Genomic DNA, 15,906 nt, shown 5'->3' with positions numbered 1-15,906 from the left:
ATTATAAGAAAATTTGTTTTTAATTGCGGACGCTTGTTGTTCCCTCATTTGTAGCTGAGCCAGCTGGAACTCGGCTTGAGCGTCAAAGAGTCGAACTTGACTCAAACTCAAGTTCACTAGCTCGAGCTTCAAAAGTTTGGAACTTGGCTCAATTTGGCTTGATTAAACTGGAACAGAGATTTGGCTTAAGTTACCCGAACCTTTTATTAAATTTATTAAAAATTATCGTCTTCAATATGAGTGGTAACGAACAGGTTTGAACTCCAAAGTCTGACCCTTGCTAGCCAAGGAGGGAAGCCACTGGGAACTATTTGTTTGTTGCGATGATAATGCAAAATGTTCTTTACATATTCTCTTAACGAGCTTAATCGAGTTTAGCGAGCTGAGCAAGCCTATCTCCAATTTGACTTGTTTACTTAGTTGGAATTTATTTTTTAACTCAAACTTGATTCATTTATTAAATGAGTTGAGTTTGAGTCAAGTTTAACTGACTGAGTTCGAGTTGGCTTGTCTTATTGAACCTCCTTACCCATTTGTATCTGAACCTGGATCCTGTTCTGCTTCAACCGGGCTGTGGACCGTGACGTTGACCTACCAGTAAAAATGTCCCTGTTTGGATCCGGTCATGACTAAGCTTTAGCTTGGAAGTGCTTTCATGATCAGGTCTGCGTATAATGCGTATAATTCTGCTGCTGCTAGGCCAGCTAAGCTTGGACACCAGGCCAGGCCGCCGCCGGGTACCCTCGGCCCTGCTTGGGCCCGGGCCCTAAAAAAAACCCTTATTGGGCTCATCTTATAGGGCCCGGCCGGCCCGTTACTTTTAACGGGTCGGGCTCAGGCTTGAATGTGTTACCATCGACGGCCCGGTAAACCCGACTTAGTAAAAGCAATAAATGTTAGGACTTAGGGTTTTCCGTGTTATCAAATCCGGGCATCCTTGGTCAAAGGCAGCAGAGAAGGAACGCCGTGGGGAGTGAGACGGAGTGGAGGTTGCGGGTGCTGAGTCCGTTGTAGCCGGCAGAGGTTGGTGGTGGGAAGTGGCTGGCAAAGTTAGGACTTTAGGGTTTTTCGTGTTATCAAATCCGGGCATCCTTGGTCAAAGGCAGCAGAGAAGGAACGCCGTGGGGAGTGAGACGGAGTGGAGGTTGCGGGTGCTGAGTCCGTTGTAGCCGGCAGAGGTTGGTGGTGGGAAGTGGCTGGCAAAGAGGATGCGGCGGTTGATTTTGGGACTGTGGTGAGCTTGACGGTGTTGGGGGAGATGACGGCGGCTGCGGTTGTGGTTGTGAGGGGTTGATAGGCGTTCCATATCTAACATTCTTGGGATTGGATTGGGGTTAGGGTTGGGAAGGGTTAGGGCCTTTAGAAATTTGCTGGATACAAGCACAATCCCTCTTGTTTCCTCTCGTGGCGCTATGGGTCTGATGATGATGACAGAGTGCTTCTTCGTTTGAGTTTCTCCTCTATCTCCCATCATTCTAGCAACCAAGAAAAGGGAAAAAAAACCAAGAAAAGAAAAGCAACAGAGAGAGAGAGAGAGAGAGAGAGAGAGGTGTATGTCTCTTTTCCTTCTAATGGCAGTGAGTTTCACTCTCAACCGCTAGCCGGCACTTGTATTCGTCAACCATGCTGTCTAAGCGAGTACTCTTCTTGTTGAAATCCTCTAGGTCTCTGTTAATCTCCACGGCAAATTTTAGTGGGTGTTCGCTTAATAGCTTCCAAAAGAAGATGAAAATCAAGGGAGGAAAGAACGACTGAAAAACAAGGGGGAAAAGCTTGAAAGGTTGCTGAGTGAAACCCTTCACGGCAGCAGGGAAAAGCAGAGCTCATGGCAGCAGCAATCAGGCCGGGCGGGCCTCAGGCATAATCTCAATAATCTGGCCTCAGGCATAATCTCAATAATCTTAAGCTCGAGGCCGGATACTTCATCGGCTTGGCCTGACCTGGTCCGGTTAAAAATGGGCCGGGTTTCGAGTTGGCCCAGGCTTATCTTTTGTCACTTTTTTCGGGCCGAGACAGCCTGACCCGGCCCGATGCCAGGGCTGGCAAAACAATAGAAGAATCTTTTTCGCTGTTGGGTTCGTAAAAGAAGGCTCACTAATATTCTGGTTGTCAAGAAAATGAGATGCACATGAGCTAATTCATTCTTTTAGGCAAGATGAGTAAAAACATACGTAGTCTAACGTTTGGACTTGCGTAGGCTCGCATTTATAATTTTGATAACTGCTAATACAGTATCCGTCTAGGCTTTCAATATATATACGTATGTGGGTGTCTATTAGCCATGTGTCACAAAAAAAAGATTTTTTTTCTTTCTTGATATTAATTTTGCTTCGTTAGAAATCATCTTAGCATGAAATTCTCTTTCTGATTTATATATATATATATATATATATATATATATATATATATATTAATGTGAACCATCCATCTTAGATAGATGGCTCAAGTTTGTTCAACTTTCTCCCTCTTTTTCTCTTCCTTCCTCTCTGTCTTCTCTCTCTCTCTCAAGAAAGCCACCTTTGGCGGCCGGCGGCAGGCTGGCCGGACTGCATCGATGCCGCCAAAGGGCACTGGTGCCACCGGCGATGGCTGGGGGAGCCGCTGGTTCTCCTCCCCTCCATCGCTGGCGGACCCGCCTAGTGGCGTCGTGACGGGGCAGGAGCCAGCGGGGCTCCTGTCTTCAAAATGTGAGAGAGATGAAAGTGAGACGCCGGAAGACGAGCCGTCGGCCTCCCCTGAGAAGATGAGAGAGAGTGTGAGAGGGAAAGAGAGAGAATGAGAAAAAGATGGGAAAAATAGGCAATTCAGATTTAGAATTCGATGGCCTAGATTTGATGTCCCTAAGATTTTCTTATATATAAGTGAAGGATGACTCTAGCTATCCAACATCACCTCTAAAGATAACCAAGTTTAAAGTTATCAGAAATGTATTGGATAATTAGTTGATATGACACGTTTCTTTTTCTTTATATTTACATAGCACATATATGCCACTTTTAAATTTCAAGGGGAACACCAAAAGCTTCATGGATATACATGCCTAGGTTTCCCAGTAACGCGATTTATGACTATGATCTGGCCCACATTTCTGTCATCAGATAGTCAAGATCTGGAATTCGTGGCAGGTTTAGCTGTAAAGGCATCGTCTTTAACTCATCATGTTTCATTCTCCCTTCAAAGAGAAAAATGCAATTGTGCTGGAGTGTCATGGATTGTCCTGGCTCCATAATCCTGGGTCACCTCTTTCGACTAGAGTCCGTCTCTCCCTAAAAAATATGGGCCTCACGTACCGAAAAGCTATTGCACCATAATCCTCTCCAATGTCACTCTGGTCGACCAAGTTCTGGGAGATGCTAGGCTGTTTTCAGTTTCCACAGCTACCATTGCACATGGTCTTTTCATCTATCATGGTACGTTAAGACCTTCAAGTGAATTACAACAATCCAAAAACTTGGAACAAGCCATTGAGGAAGAGATTAATCATCACAAGATGCTTATCAGAAATCTGAAAATGAAGTTCCACTCCTGTCTCGTATTTCCAACTTTTTTTTCCCTGTTTTTACGTGTGGATGGGAAGTCACGTCCCCAGGCTACAGCCTTGCAGGGAGCCATACTTGGGGCATTTCCCTTGGCTCAAACTTGGTAAACATGACCTCAAAATAGTCTCCTGAAACTCGACCGAGGGATTATTCAAGTGAAAAACGTTGTGAGTTGGGTGGGTTGCATAGGTGAAGCAAGTTACGTGGAGTAGTTCCCTTACTTTGCTATGTTGATAGCGTTTACTTTTGTAATGTTGATGCAAAATCTTGACGCGCGCGGATTGGTGCTGTTCAAATAATCAGAAACCTTCTGGCGAATAAGAAAGTTGGCTGCATATTTAGTCGTAGGGGCTTCTGATGGGATAAAAAGAAATGCAAGAATATTTTTCTATGTAGGGTGAGTGAAAATATTTTACCCCGTCCGATTGACTCATTGAGGAGTGTATGCCGGTGAAGCTTTGCATCATCCAGTACGCCCTGAAGTGATGTTTACCTGGACGGGGTCGATCAGTACACCCTGAACTGGTCAGACAAAACTTTTTCAGAAATGCAGATCTGCAGAAGCAAGGTTACCTCTCGGCTACTATTTTCAAGCATGTGTGTATCATTTCTTTATCTTAGTTGGGTTTGCTAATTGAACTGGCTTTTCAGCGAATCTGAAACGAGAACGTTTTCGTGAAATGTTCCTTTTCGGAAGTCAATTTTCTGTTGTTCTGTGTTGCTGAATGCATGTAAAATGAGTTACCGGTAATATCAGATCAGTGAGGACCAATTTGTCGGTTTCTTGCAGTTACCTGGAAGCAAGAAGCGAGATTTTATTGGAAGACGTGAAGGCTCTGATAGAAATTGGCTTTGATATATTTCTTCGTTCACATGACAAGCTTTTTGTCCAGGTAAAGTTTTTCCTTTTTACTTTCTAGGCGCTCGGATGGGTCCCAGACTCGATTTTAATCACATCGGCCGCACTCAATTCGATTCACGTCGCAATTAAGGGGGTCAAAGAACTGTAGATTATATTGAATCGGCCACTTCTATACCCATTGAAGGTCCATAAAATTCAAGGCTACTACTAAATCTTCGAGTGTAAGGTGGGGAAACTATATAAATACTATTGTTGACAAAGTTGGTTTATAATCAAGCCTATTAGCAAAAAGATTCAGCAAATCGGAGCTCGATATTATTTGTGAACTGGACTCGTTAAAACTATATCTACCAATAAAAATAGAACACAAAAGGTGAAAAATTCAGAAAAAACTCAACAAACCTAAAAAAATAAAAAAGGAAAAAAATGAAGGAAAAAAAACTTTCGAACTTCCATAGGTTCAAAGAATATTTCCCGTAATGAAACTTATCGAGATGTAAGGCCAACGGCAAAACAGCATACATGCACACGACAAATGCGTCTTCTCCCATGGAAGTACCTGCTTTATGCGTTTTCTTTCTCTTTTACGTGGGGCATGAAACTTCAATATGGATAGGTCATAGGTTGTGTTTTTCTGTAAAGCCATATTTTGTTTGTCACAATACCTTTTTTAAATGCCAATGTAGGTTAGATGGGGAAATATTCTGATCAGACTGCTGAAGAAATACAAGAAGAGTCTGACCTTGAAAGTTCCTTGGCGACCTCTCTATAGTACTTTGTTGAAGACTCACCTTGCCAGGTAGTACTCACAAGTTTGAGTTTGTTTCCATTAACTTTACTAACATTAGTCTCTTCCTAGTTTAATCTAAAAGGTTCTTGTTGTATTAAGATGATCAGCTACGATTACTCTTGGTATTCGCATCGTATTGTTTATTATATTTCCATTATTATAATTTAACAACAGACCTCCAACTACCGTAGAAATGTCACAATGACCAGAATTTTGCTATTGACAGATTTTATAGTACCGATGATTCATTAAGAGACACAGCGATAATTCTTAACTTATGGTTAAACTGATTTTATAATGTTCGATTTTTCATTCCACGTCGTTGCTAAATTAATTTTGTTTGTTGCAGATGAGATTATCTGATGTCATTTCTGTTAAATTCCTTGTCCAATTTTCGTTCCATGAATTTTGCCCATGTACTCTCTTGATCTTCGCCTCAGGAAGAGGAGCTTATGATCTTTGGTGGGGTAATTTTGATTTGATCAATTGATTGTCTGGTCTGCATGAAACGACAGTTGTTTCTGCATTTGCGTGCGCCCCCTTAAAGTAGTTGCATTTTTAGATGCTTTTGGTCGTCCTCGGAAAGTGCTTTTGTATTGTGGGTTAGCAATTATGTTTTCTATTTGTAATCTAAGGACGATTGAAACAAATCACCTTGACGCATTGCTTAATCTCTCACTCATAGTGCATCTTTTCTAGTTTTCACTTGGATGTACGATTCTTTTTAGTTGATGTAATCAGACTGACGAATATATATATATATATATATAGAGAGAGAGAGAGAGAGGGGGAGAGAGAGAGAGAGTACATAAGTAAATATTAAATATTAAGCAACTTGAGTGATTATTTATTAGGTTACGTATAAAATTATTTTTCAAAGTCAGATTCTATTTGTCGTCCACTTTTCTGGAAGACATTTATCATGAATGATATGTTTGAGGGCTTAAGTGACAAAAAGTTGGTCTGTCTATCTTAGGCGTTTTATATTTGATTTCGTGAAGTTTAGAATGCATTATTTTTCAAAGTCAGATTCTATTTGTCGTCCACTTTTCTGGAAGACATTTATCATGAATGATATATTTGAAATTTTGAGGGCTTCAGTGACAAAAAGTTGATCTGTCTATCTGCAATAGTCGTTTTATATTTGATTTCGTGAAGTTTATAGCACATTATTTTTCAAAGTCGGATTCTATTTGTCGTCCACTTTTCTGGAAGACATTTATCATGAATGATATGTTTGAGGGCTTCAGTGACAAAAAGTTAATCTGTCTATCTGCAGTAGGTGTTTTATATTTGATTTCGTGAAGTTTAGAATGCTGCGAGCTCTCTAGATCAACAAAATACAAGTCATTAATCTCACTTGTGAACGAAAATTCTTTGCCTAACGTGGTATGCATCCCAACCTATTAAAAAAGCATTATAAGCTTATTGCTTTTTCATGCTTCAGCGATTCCAAAAGTTCCCTAAGAATGCCAGCCATCGTGGGCTTTTCTTAGACAACCATTATGGCATGTATACATATGTTTTAACACAATGTTTGTGCTCGTTTTTTACTTATCTTTTTCCTTTCCGTCATGGCCATCATCATTTTCTTTGTCTTTTCTTTGCAGATTTGATGGAAACTTTGTTTTCCTTTTTTTTGTTTTCACGTGTTCTTCTTATTAATCATGTAGATAACTTTCCACAGATTTTAGGGCTAACTTGGTCTTTCTTCTGATTGTCTGGTATTACTGGTGTAGCAGGAATCCTGGTGCTGAAGGTTGGAGTTTGAGAGAACAACATTTTAAGATATTCATATCACTTGTACAATGTTGCCGAGCTTTTTTCCCTTCGGGTTCCGCAGCTGAGATATGGTCAGAGTTTGAGTAAGCATTTGTTACTCTCAAAATCGACATGTAATCACATGGAAGTTCTTGAAAAAATATTTTTGCCGGCCTTGTGCTAATTTGCTATTGCACTGCATCATCATCTTTGTTTGCCTTTTTCGGTTTTCCATTTATATGCTTTTATCAGATCTAGTTTGTGGTTATTAGTGCCATACCTCATTCCTGCTGAAACTTTTTACTTTTGTTTTTTTCTTGATTACTTGAATCTTTAGATTTTTTTTTTTCAAAATTTCATAAGGCCCCTCTTCTTCTTTCACATAGCCAAAATAATTTATCTACTGGATTGAACAACTACATGGAAAGTCTCCATGGAGGTCCTGCAATATTGTTACAGTTAATTGTTTTTTTCAATTTCAAGACACTGCATATTTGTGTATAACATATGCATCTTTCCCTTTACACTTCGAGAAAAGATATTGCATTTCCAAGTTTCTTGGTTATTCTTTCTTTTTCCTGTCGTGGTTTATGAGATCCTTGATTTGCTTTTCGAAGACATCTTGTTGGTCGACTCATATTAGTATAATTTTTGACGTCTTCTCCATAGTCCTAACTCCTAACATACTTGATTATGTTTTTGTGAAATGAGATGCATCTTGGGTTGGCAGTTTTTTGTTATCCTAATGCTTTATGGCTGATCTAATCTTGATGACGTGTTATAGGAAATAATAATTTCATTTCTTGGAGAACTTAGCAACTTTCTCATGGTTACTATGGAGCTCTCTTTGTAAACGTAGTGCAACCTGTGGAAGTGATGATGGAAGATCCTTTATATAGTCTTCTGTGAATATTACCACATAGTGGAGAATTTTTGTGGGCTAATAGTTTCTTCACACTTGACAATCTTGCTCGAGAAGCAGTAAATAGCACGTTTTTGGGCTGTTAGTCCCATTGAGCAATAGATTGATTAACTTACAGCTCTTTTTGAAGACTAAATAAACAATCAAAGTTGGTGAAGAAAAACATAGAGATAACCTTTATGTATAAAATTATAAATGCATCCATCTTCCAAATGATTACAGTAAAACTTTTGAAATTTACATCTTTAGCCTGTGACCAATAGATTGATGAACTTGAAGATTAAATAACAAATCAAAATTGGTAAAGGAAAATATAGAAATAATCTTTATGCACACATGCATCCAAGTTCCAAATGTTTACAATAAAAATCTTGAAATTTATATCTTTAACCTACATATAACAGTTTTGTGATTTCAGTTCTTACGTCAGCATTTCACTAATATCTTTCCTGAAGTCCTTTACTGTTATTTAATGAGGAAACTATATGCAGACCCTTCTTAGACAATCCATGGCACGGCTCATCCTTTGAAGGCTTAGGGTTAATCAGTTTATTCCTCCCAACAAACTCAGAGAATCAAGCATACATTTCGAAGTATGATCTTCTTACGTTTTGTGTAATTAATTGGCTTCCATTGACAATTGACAATTGAAAATGGGCTTCTTTTGTATGGCAGTAGCTATATTCAAACTTGTTTAGATCTCTGGGTTTTGAATCCACATTCTGAATTTTGGGAAGTTAAATGGGCTGATCTTATTGGCCGATGCATAAGGAACTGCAGTTCAGTGGATTGGGAAGGATTTTTGCCAGAAATATTTACACATTACATGAATATGTTTGAGGTACGTGGTGTATTCATGTTAGGATAGTGCACCTTTTATGTTTATGGGCTAGAGCTTTTTCTGGTTTAACCAGTTTGTGGCAATTTTATTTTGGAATTCTGTTATAATTTGCTTCAGTTAGGGGCTTAGAGCATTGCACATTTTAAGATGTATTGCTTTCTTCTTTATCTTGTGTAAAATTATCAGGCCTGATCTTGTTAAGTTTTTTTTCTTCCCTGCTTCTGCTTAACCACATTGATTTTCCTCTAGGGCACTGAGAAGGACATGGTTTGATCTATTAGATCATAACATTTGATGAAGCTCTTTGTATTGATTGTCTATATTGACATCTTTGAATAAATCACTAAAAGAATAAGAGACTCAAGTTTTTCAATAGCGAAACTTAAAATTTCCTGGGTTGATTGGATACTATTAGAGGCAAGCAAGGTGACTTGTGATATAATTAGCTCATGGCATCATTTTAGTTGCCTTCAATTTGAAGCTAAGAAAATGTTTACTGTTGTTTCACCAGTGCTAACCTATTTTATGCTTAAACAGGTTCCTGTGGAAAACGAAAATGGTGTGTACCCATTTCCCCTTGAGGCACCAAATAATAATATGTTTTTATACCTTAGTGTTGTGCCTGTTGCTGCCAAGGTTGTCGCAAAATCCATTGTAAGTGAAAGTTTATGTTTCCTTTTTGTTTCACATGCTTGACACTAGCAAGATTTTGTGGGCATTTCATGTACTTCTTGTGATGATTCATTTAAACCAAATGTAGTGTGAACCAGTGTCATAAAAAACACGTTTTTTTTCCAAAAAAACGTGATAAATTAAATTGTCGTTTAAAACTTAAAAAAACACGTTTTTTGAAAAAAAATGTTAAAAGAACACGTTTTTTTCTCTTTTTTGTGTTTTTATCGCTTTTTTCATTTTTTTACGTTTTTTAATTCAAACAGTTTTTTTTTTCATTTTTCATTTTTTATTTGTTGCAAATCTACTTATTTTTTTTATATTTGTGTTATTAGTTTCTCACTTATTTTAATTTTTCCCCAATTTTAGTTTTTTAAAACTTTTAAAAATTTACCATATTTTTCCCTTGTTTCTCTTTTTTAAGCTTGCCGTATTATACCCAAGAAAAACCTCGTGTTTAAAACTCCGAAACACTATTTGTGACTATGATTTTAGTTGCCTTCAATTTGAAGCTAAGAAAAACTGTGAACTTCATGCGTATTGCACAGGTCTACCTTCTAAAGCCAGGAGGTTCTGCTCAGGAGTTTTTTGGGAAATTGGCAACTCGCTTGGAACAGTATGTCCTTCCTATAAATGTTATATTGTTAATGCCTGCTTGTTTGCATCTTTATGACTTGGGTTTTGCTTCTTCCCTTAGATTCTACCACCCCTCCAATGATGGCCACTGGACAGATGTGCTAGAAGCTTTTTTATATTATTTAGTGATTACCTTCAAGAAGCGGCTAGAAAAAGAGCAGCAGTATGAACCTATTTTTGCTCTCTTCTCCTGCTATTGTGGTCAGAGATTTTATTTCCTTATCTGTGAGATTTTTTTCTTGTAAGGACATATTTTTTTGTAGGAATCTGTTGAAAGGAAAAAACTCTCAAATTTCCCTTGGAAAATCAGAACAAGTTGCTTTTATCAAGGTTGTGTTGCGGTTTATAGTTCGTGCCCAGTATAATGAGGACAAATCTTTTTCTGAAGTTGCTGCTGCTTCAATTTCCATTTTGTCATATATAGAGCCATCTTTGATGATTCCCTCCATGATATCTCGATTCCATTTGGCATTAGAGACTGTGAGTATTTTAATGACAAAGTAATTATTATGGGCTATAGTTACTATGTTCAATGGCATGCATAAGTCATTTTGCAACCATTTAGTTTCATTTTACACTGTGGTTTAAAGTTTGTTTTCAGTTGCATATCTGAGTTTTGCCTTTTTGGAGAACAATGACAACACAAGGTTCATGCCTGTGTTTGTAATGAAATGGCCTCGAGAAGCTCACGAAGAGATTCGAAAAGAATCCACACTTAGCAATGGGCTCACAAGAATCTATAATGCAAATCCACCAGACAATCTCAAAGAGAAAGAGAGCAAGCACTTCACAAATCACTTACCAAACAGATCTGAAAAATAATTCATTAATTCATTAATGACTGGGGATCACAAGCCATACACAAGGGAGAGCTTCAACCTTTATTTATACGGCCAAGAGAAAGAGGAGCTAGCTCAACCATGCCGTTGGAGCTAGACCTCAGCAGCTCAGCTAGCTCAGATCAGCCCTTTTTTGTTTGAAAAAAAGTGAAGAAATAGGAGAAGAAGAAAAATGCACAAGAAAAACTATATATATATATATATATATGTATGTATGTATGTATGTGGTCTGTAGAGTGTGCATGATATATAGTTTGTAGTATGTACTATGTAGAGAGTGTATGCACAGTACATAGACACAAGTAAGAAAGAACATATTTTAATATTTCCCTTAAACTTATGGTGTAATAACCAAAAGTTTATAAGAAAAGGGAAAAAAACAGGTGGTGACAAGGCTTTGGTGAAGAAGTCCACTAACTGATATTCAGAGGATACAAATGGTAGACTTATGGTTTTCTTTGTATTCTTCTTGACCACAATGTCTGTCCAGCTCAATATGCTTGTTTCTTTCATGGAACATGTGACTGCTAGCATTATATTTTGTGCTTTTGCTATCATAAAAAAACTTTGGAAGATGTTCAATATGCATGTCCATTTTCTTGACACACACACACACACACACACACACACGTATGCATATATTATGTGTGTGTGTGTGTCTGCAGAGTACGCATGATATATAGTATGTTCTATGTGGAGTGTGTATGCACAGTACATAGTGACAAGTAATAAAGAACATATTTTAATATCTCCCTTAAACTTATGGTGTAATAACCAAAAGTTTATAAGAAAAGGGAAAAATCTGGGGGTGCCAAGGCTTTGGTGAAAAAGTCCACTAACTGATATTCAGAGGATACAAATGATAGACTTATGGTTTTGTTTGTATTGTTCTTGAACATAATGACCGTTCAGCTCAATATGATTGGTTCTTTCATGGAACAAATGACTGCTAGCATTATATATTGTGCTCTTGTTATCACAAAAAAACTTTGGAAGATGTTCAATGTGCATGTCCATTTCCTTGATGAGATTTTTTGATCAGACAATCTCCAGAGTGGTAGGGTTCAATAGTTTTGCTTAGAAGTTGATAAAAAGAATCTTACATTGTGTTTTGAACATGTTATGGAACGAGTGAGGATCTTAATTCTTAAGAATACACAAAAGCTAGTGGTGTAGTGATGATTATTTGGGTCATTCCTTAGTCTGCATTAGTTAGCATCAATTCATAAAGACCAGGCATTAAAAGCCATATACAAGAGAGGTTCAATCTCTATTTTTATAGCTAAGAGAAAGAGAAGCTAGCTGTTAAGCAAGCTTCAGTGACTAGAAAAATCTAACTGTTGGATCTAGCCACTAATTAACTCAACTCAGTTGTTGCAGGCTGAACAATAAAATGGAAGTGAAGAAATACGAAGTGCAAAATATAAAAGAGAAAAATACAGGAAAACATTCACATATATGTATATGTAAAATATGTATTGTATATGTATAGCACATAGATATATACAAGCTCATATATGTGTGTGTGTGTCTGTTTCTGTATGTATATATATATATATAATCTGTGTGTGGGTATATGAACTTAGAAAGGTTATTTTCAGTGTTTTCTCAATATTTTGTTGCTCCCCACCCTTGCTAAGTTGCTGTGGTCTGATTCTTTAGCTGACAACCACACATCAAGTACCGACTGCAATGACTGCTGTCGCATTCACTGCTCGGGCACTATTTTTTTGCTCCCTTGCTGATTCATCATCCACAGCCGATATTATGGAGGAAAGTTCTTGTCGTGCTTATGGTGATTTTTTGGCATTATCGTTGTCCAATGCTCTGCTTGGAATCGATGCAAATGATCCTTCCAAGACTTCAGCAAGTATTCAGCTCATTGTTTCAATGTTTTCCAATGTAAGTATATAAAATCAGTGTATGTGAACATAGATTCTTTCATATACATCCTTGCTTTTGTATCTCGTTGCAGCTATCGGTTCTTGATGATGATGGGAGTTTGGCAAATGCTCTACCAAGCATCAATTTCTCTAAGTGGTTGGATGAGTTTCTACAACGCCTTTTTTCTATATTTCTATTTTTGGAGCCAAGCAACACACTGTGAGTAAATGGCATCTATTCTGAACAATTCCAGATATTATTGTTTAGCTTCATATGTCATTGTGCTTCCCTTTTTATTTGTATTTCCTTTCTAATAACATCATCCATTCATTGTTTCCTTGTTATCACAGAAATGAAGGTGCCCACCAATCATTGTCTTCCTCAGGAACATTTCTTCTGAGTGACAAATATTACTTCCCTATGTTGGTAGTATTATTGGGTAGATTGTCCAAACATCTTCACAAACAGGCAAATGTTTCACCTTCTTTTCTTTTAAATTCCTGCAACTAGAAAGGAGCATTTTTTAATTCAATGCTGCTGTTACTATTATAGTGGTGCTATTTTTCTCTTTGTTTGGATGTTTCAGGCACTGGAGAAAATCTCCAAGTTTCTCAGAACAAATATTCTTCCTGGATCTGCCGCAGAGATTGGGCTTCTTTGCTGTGCTGCTGTCCATTCAAATCCTGAAGCGGCAGCTGTTTACGTAATTGATCCAATCTTGACATCCATTGTCTCTTCCTTGCAAGGGACCCCTGTGTCAGGTTTTGGTGGAGGAACATATGACGTATCATACTCAGCCAAGGTTTTCTAATGCAAACACATTTCTTTCATTTTATATTCCAGTTATTGCTGTTCACATTGCACTTTACATGCTACTTCAGTCCATGCTACCTCCAGCCCTTGAAATTGCCACCGAATATCATCTGCACATTTTGGCTCTTGCCATCAGATATGGAGGCTCCTTCTTGCTTCAATACAGAGAACAACTGAAAGAAATTACTAGATCTGCATTTGATGCACCATCTTGGAAGGTCAATCAGTTATTTTTGGCATAAACGTCTATTTTTGCTCTAAGTAGGTAATGTAGTAGGAAGGAAATTTTACTATTTCATATTTATTCTTTTCTGATTTTTTGTTTCTTTGGAGCAGGTAAATCTAGCTGGTGACACTCTCCTTTGCCTATTGCTTCGTAGCCTGGTTCATTACTATCCAATAGATCAGTACAGGTGAGATAGCTTATCTGTCATGCTTCTTTTGTAATGATAATAATCATGGGTTGTTGAATGTGGACATGACAATTATTGTGGAAGTCTAGGTGCTTTTCTTGTCACCCGGTTGCTGGTGCCATGGAAGAATGGGTGAGCAGAAAGGATTATCGGGATGAATACTTTTTATCAGGCCCTAACTGGCATATTCCTAGTGACAATGAAGTTTTGTTTGCCAATGAGCTTTTAGACTTGCATCTTAATTCTCCTTTAGATGTTCTTCTCAATATCTGTCAAAGCAAGTCTCATGGAGATCGAGGTAAGCACTTTCTGATCCTGAATAAATGATATTAATCCCCAATACTTCTTTTCTCATCCTTAAAATTTCCGGTGGAAAGGGTAATGGTACTTGACGGGGGTAGGCTCAAATCTGATAAGTGACCTGAAACGAAAGGTTGTAAGGGAGAGAGGAGATCACAAAATTGCAGCCACAACCATGGAATTGCACATTAAAGAGGGTCTTCCCCATCAGTTTGGTATATACTTGCAGTAGGCATTCATTGGTAGCTATGGCTAATGATTTTTGTACTTTTTCTACATCTAATTATTTGAAGATATGAGGAATATTCCTATGCCACTTCCCAATAGTCGACGTTCATGTTCTCCCATGGAAATATTAACAGTGGTTGAGGCCAAGACTGTGAATTTTGTGTTTCTGAAAATGTCAAGGATATATAGGCCAACAGCATGGTTTAACACATTGTAAAAAAAAACACGTTTTTTCCTAAAAGAAACACGTATAATACGCAACAATAAGTCAGCAATATAAAATGGCAATTAGATGCATCTTTTTTAAAAAAACACCAGAAAATAAAAAACATGAAAAAATGTGGTTTTTTGCGTTTTTTTTGTATCTTTTGTGAATTTTTATTTTTTAATAATTTTTCACGATTTATTAAAATTTTTAAGTTTTTTTTTAAATTTGCCGAGATTTTCCCGAGATAGTCCTGAGATATACAACTTTGCCGTATTATACCCGAGAAATTCCTCGCCATATACTACCCGTACACGATATATGTGGCAATGGTTTAATTTAATATTCCTTCTGTAGACTTTGGTTAGTGGGTATTTTTAGGATGCACAATATTGTGTTTTTAGTAAGGCCCATTTCTGTTTGTACTTTTCTGCAATATTAGGTGTGCGAATTAAAGTTGAACCTTTCTTTATCATCTCGTTGCTTTTAATTTCTTCTTGAGCTGCAAAAGTTCTGTTCTTCCCTAGTACATAGTTGCACAAACTTTATCTGTTTTCTTCATTATATGGGGAAGCACACATCGGTTTGAGACATAGTGACATCTATAATGGCTTAAAACTCTGAGCTAGATCCCTTGTCTGCAAAGCCTTCATTTGCTTTGTCAATTTTAGGAGGGGGTGAGGAGAAAAGGAGTTTGGGGTTGTTATCGGGGTGTGGGAGGGTTGGTTATTCCCATGGGATTTAAAGTTGAAACCCTCATGTCCTGTATGATTCCTGAGGCTCTATCCTTGGGTCTGCTATTTTTCATGTGGTCTATACCATTAGCATTGATTTTAAGGGCATTCAAATTGAGTCTGAATGCTGGTAAGGGTGATTTATACTGTTTTACTGTGAAGAAGCTCTGGTAATTGGAAAGTGCTTTGAATCTCAGGACTGGAAAGGGAACATCTAAAAGTTCTTCTTTTGCGAATAAGCTCTTCACTGGAAGGTGTTCAGTCATGCTTGCCTGATTTTCGCTCCTCTTTAACTGATGGGCCTGGAAACGAATACCTTCAAAGTCAGTTTATCGTGGGAGAAACTGGTGCAACTGTTGGCAGTCCAGAATTGAGAGAAAAAGCTGCAAGAATAGTGCATATCAGCTATGAGTAATGTCATTAACAATTGTTTGTGTTTATTCTTTTTTGGGTTTTTGTCTCATTAC

General features: G+C 37.8%; 1 protein-coding gene across 7 annotated transcripts in view; it reads left to right on the top strand.

Annotated features, from left to right (window-relative positions):
• Positions 1 to 15,906, top strand: part of LOC116249642 (proteasome activator subunit 4-like) — a 54,151-nt gene that overhangs the window by 1,094 nt on the left and 37,151 nt on the right. For 4 of the 7 annotated variants that reach the window (XM_031622813.2, XM_031622814.1, XM_031622817.1 and 1 more), the window contains exons 2-18: positions 4,330 to 4,432; positions 5,088 to 5,200; positions 6,934 to 7,056; positions 8,366 to 8,467; positions 8,550 to 8,715; positions 9,253 to 9,369; positions 9,936 to 10,003; positions 10,085 to 10,186; positions 10,287 to 10,503; positions 12,525 to 12,764; positions 12,838 to 12,965; positions 13,097 to 13,214; positions 13,333 to 13,548; positions 13,628 to 13,777; positions 13,896 to 13,972; positions 14,062 to 14,270; positions 15,637 to 15,850. In XM_031622813.2, coding sequence (XP_031478673.1) covers positions 4,330 to 4,432; positions 5,088 to 5,200; positions 6,934 to 7,056; positions 8,366 to 8,467; positions 8,550 to 8,715; positions 9,253 to 9,369; positions 9,936 to 10,003; positions 10,085 to 10,186; positions 10,287 to 10,503; positions 12,525 to 12,764; positions 12,838 to 12,965; positions 13,097 to 13,214; positions 13,333 to 13,548; positions 13,628 to 13,777; positions 13,896 to 13,972; positions 14,062 to 14,270; positions 15,637 to 15,850 — 2,463 coding nt within the window. Of the gene's footprint in view, positions 1 to 2,500; positions 4,108 to 4,329; positions 4,433 to 5,087; positions 5,201 to 6,933; positions 7,057 to 8,365; positions 8,468 to 8,549; positions 8,716 to 9,252; positions 9,370 to 9,935; positions 10,004 to 10,084; positions 10,187 to 10,286; positions 10,504 to 12,524; positions 12,765 to 12,837; positions 12,966 to 13,096; positions 13,215 to 13,332; positions 13,549 to 13,627; positions 13,778 to 13,895; positions 13,973 to 14,061; positions 14,271 to 15,636; positions 15,851 to 15,906 lie in introns of those variants that run through there. The other 3 variants (XM_031622816.2, XM_050076638.1, XM_031622815.2) reach the window with 3 other exon arrangements.

The sequence above is a fragment of the Nymphaea colorata genome, chromosome 3 (assembly GCF_008831285.2).
Source record: "Nymphaea colorata isolate Beijing-Zhang1983 chromosome 3, ASM883128v2, whole genome shotgun sequence".
NCBI classification, from domain to species: Eukaryota; Viridiplantae; Streptophyta; class Magnoliopsida; order Nymphaeales; family Nymphaeaceae; genus Nymphaea; species Nymphaea colorata.
The sequence above is the reverse complement of the archived record's forward strand: the minus strand, read 5'-3'. Positions and strand labels throughout refer to the sequence as shown.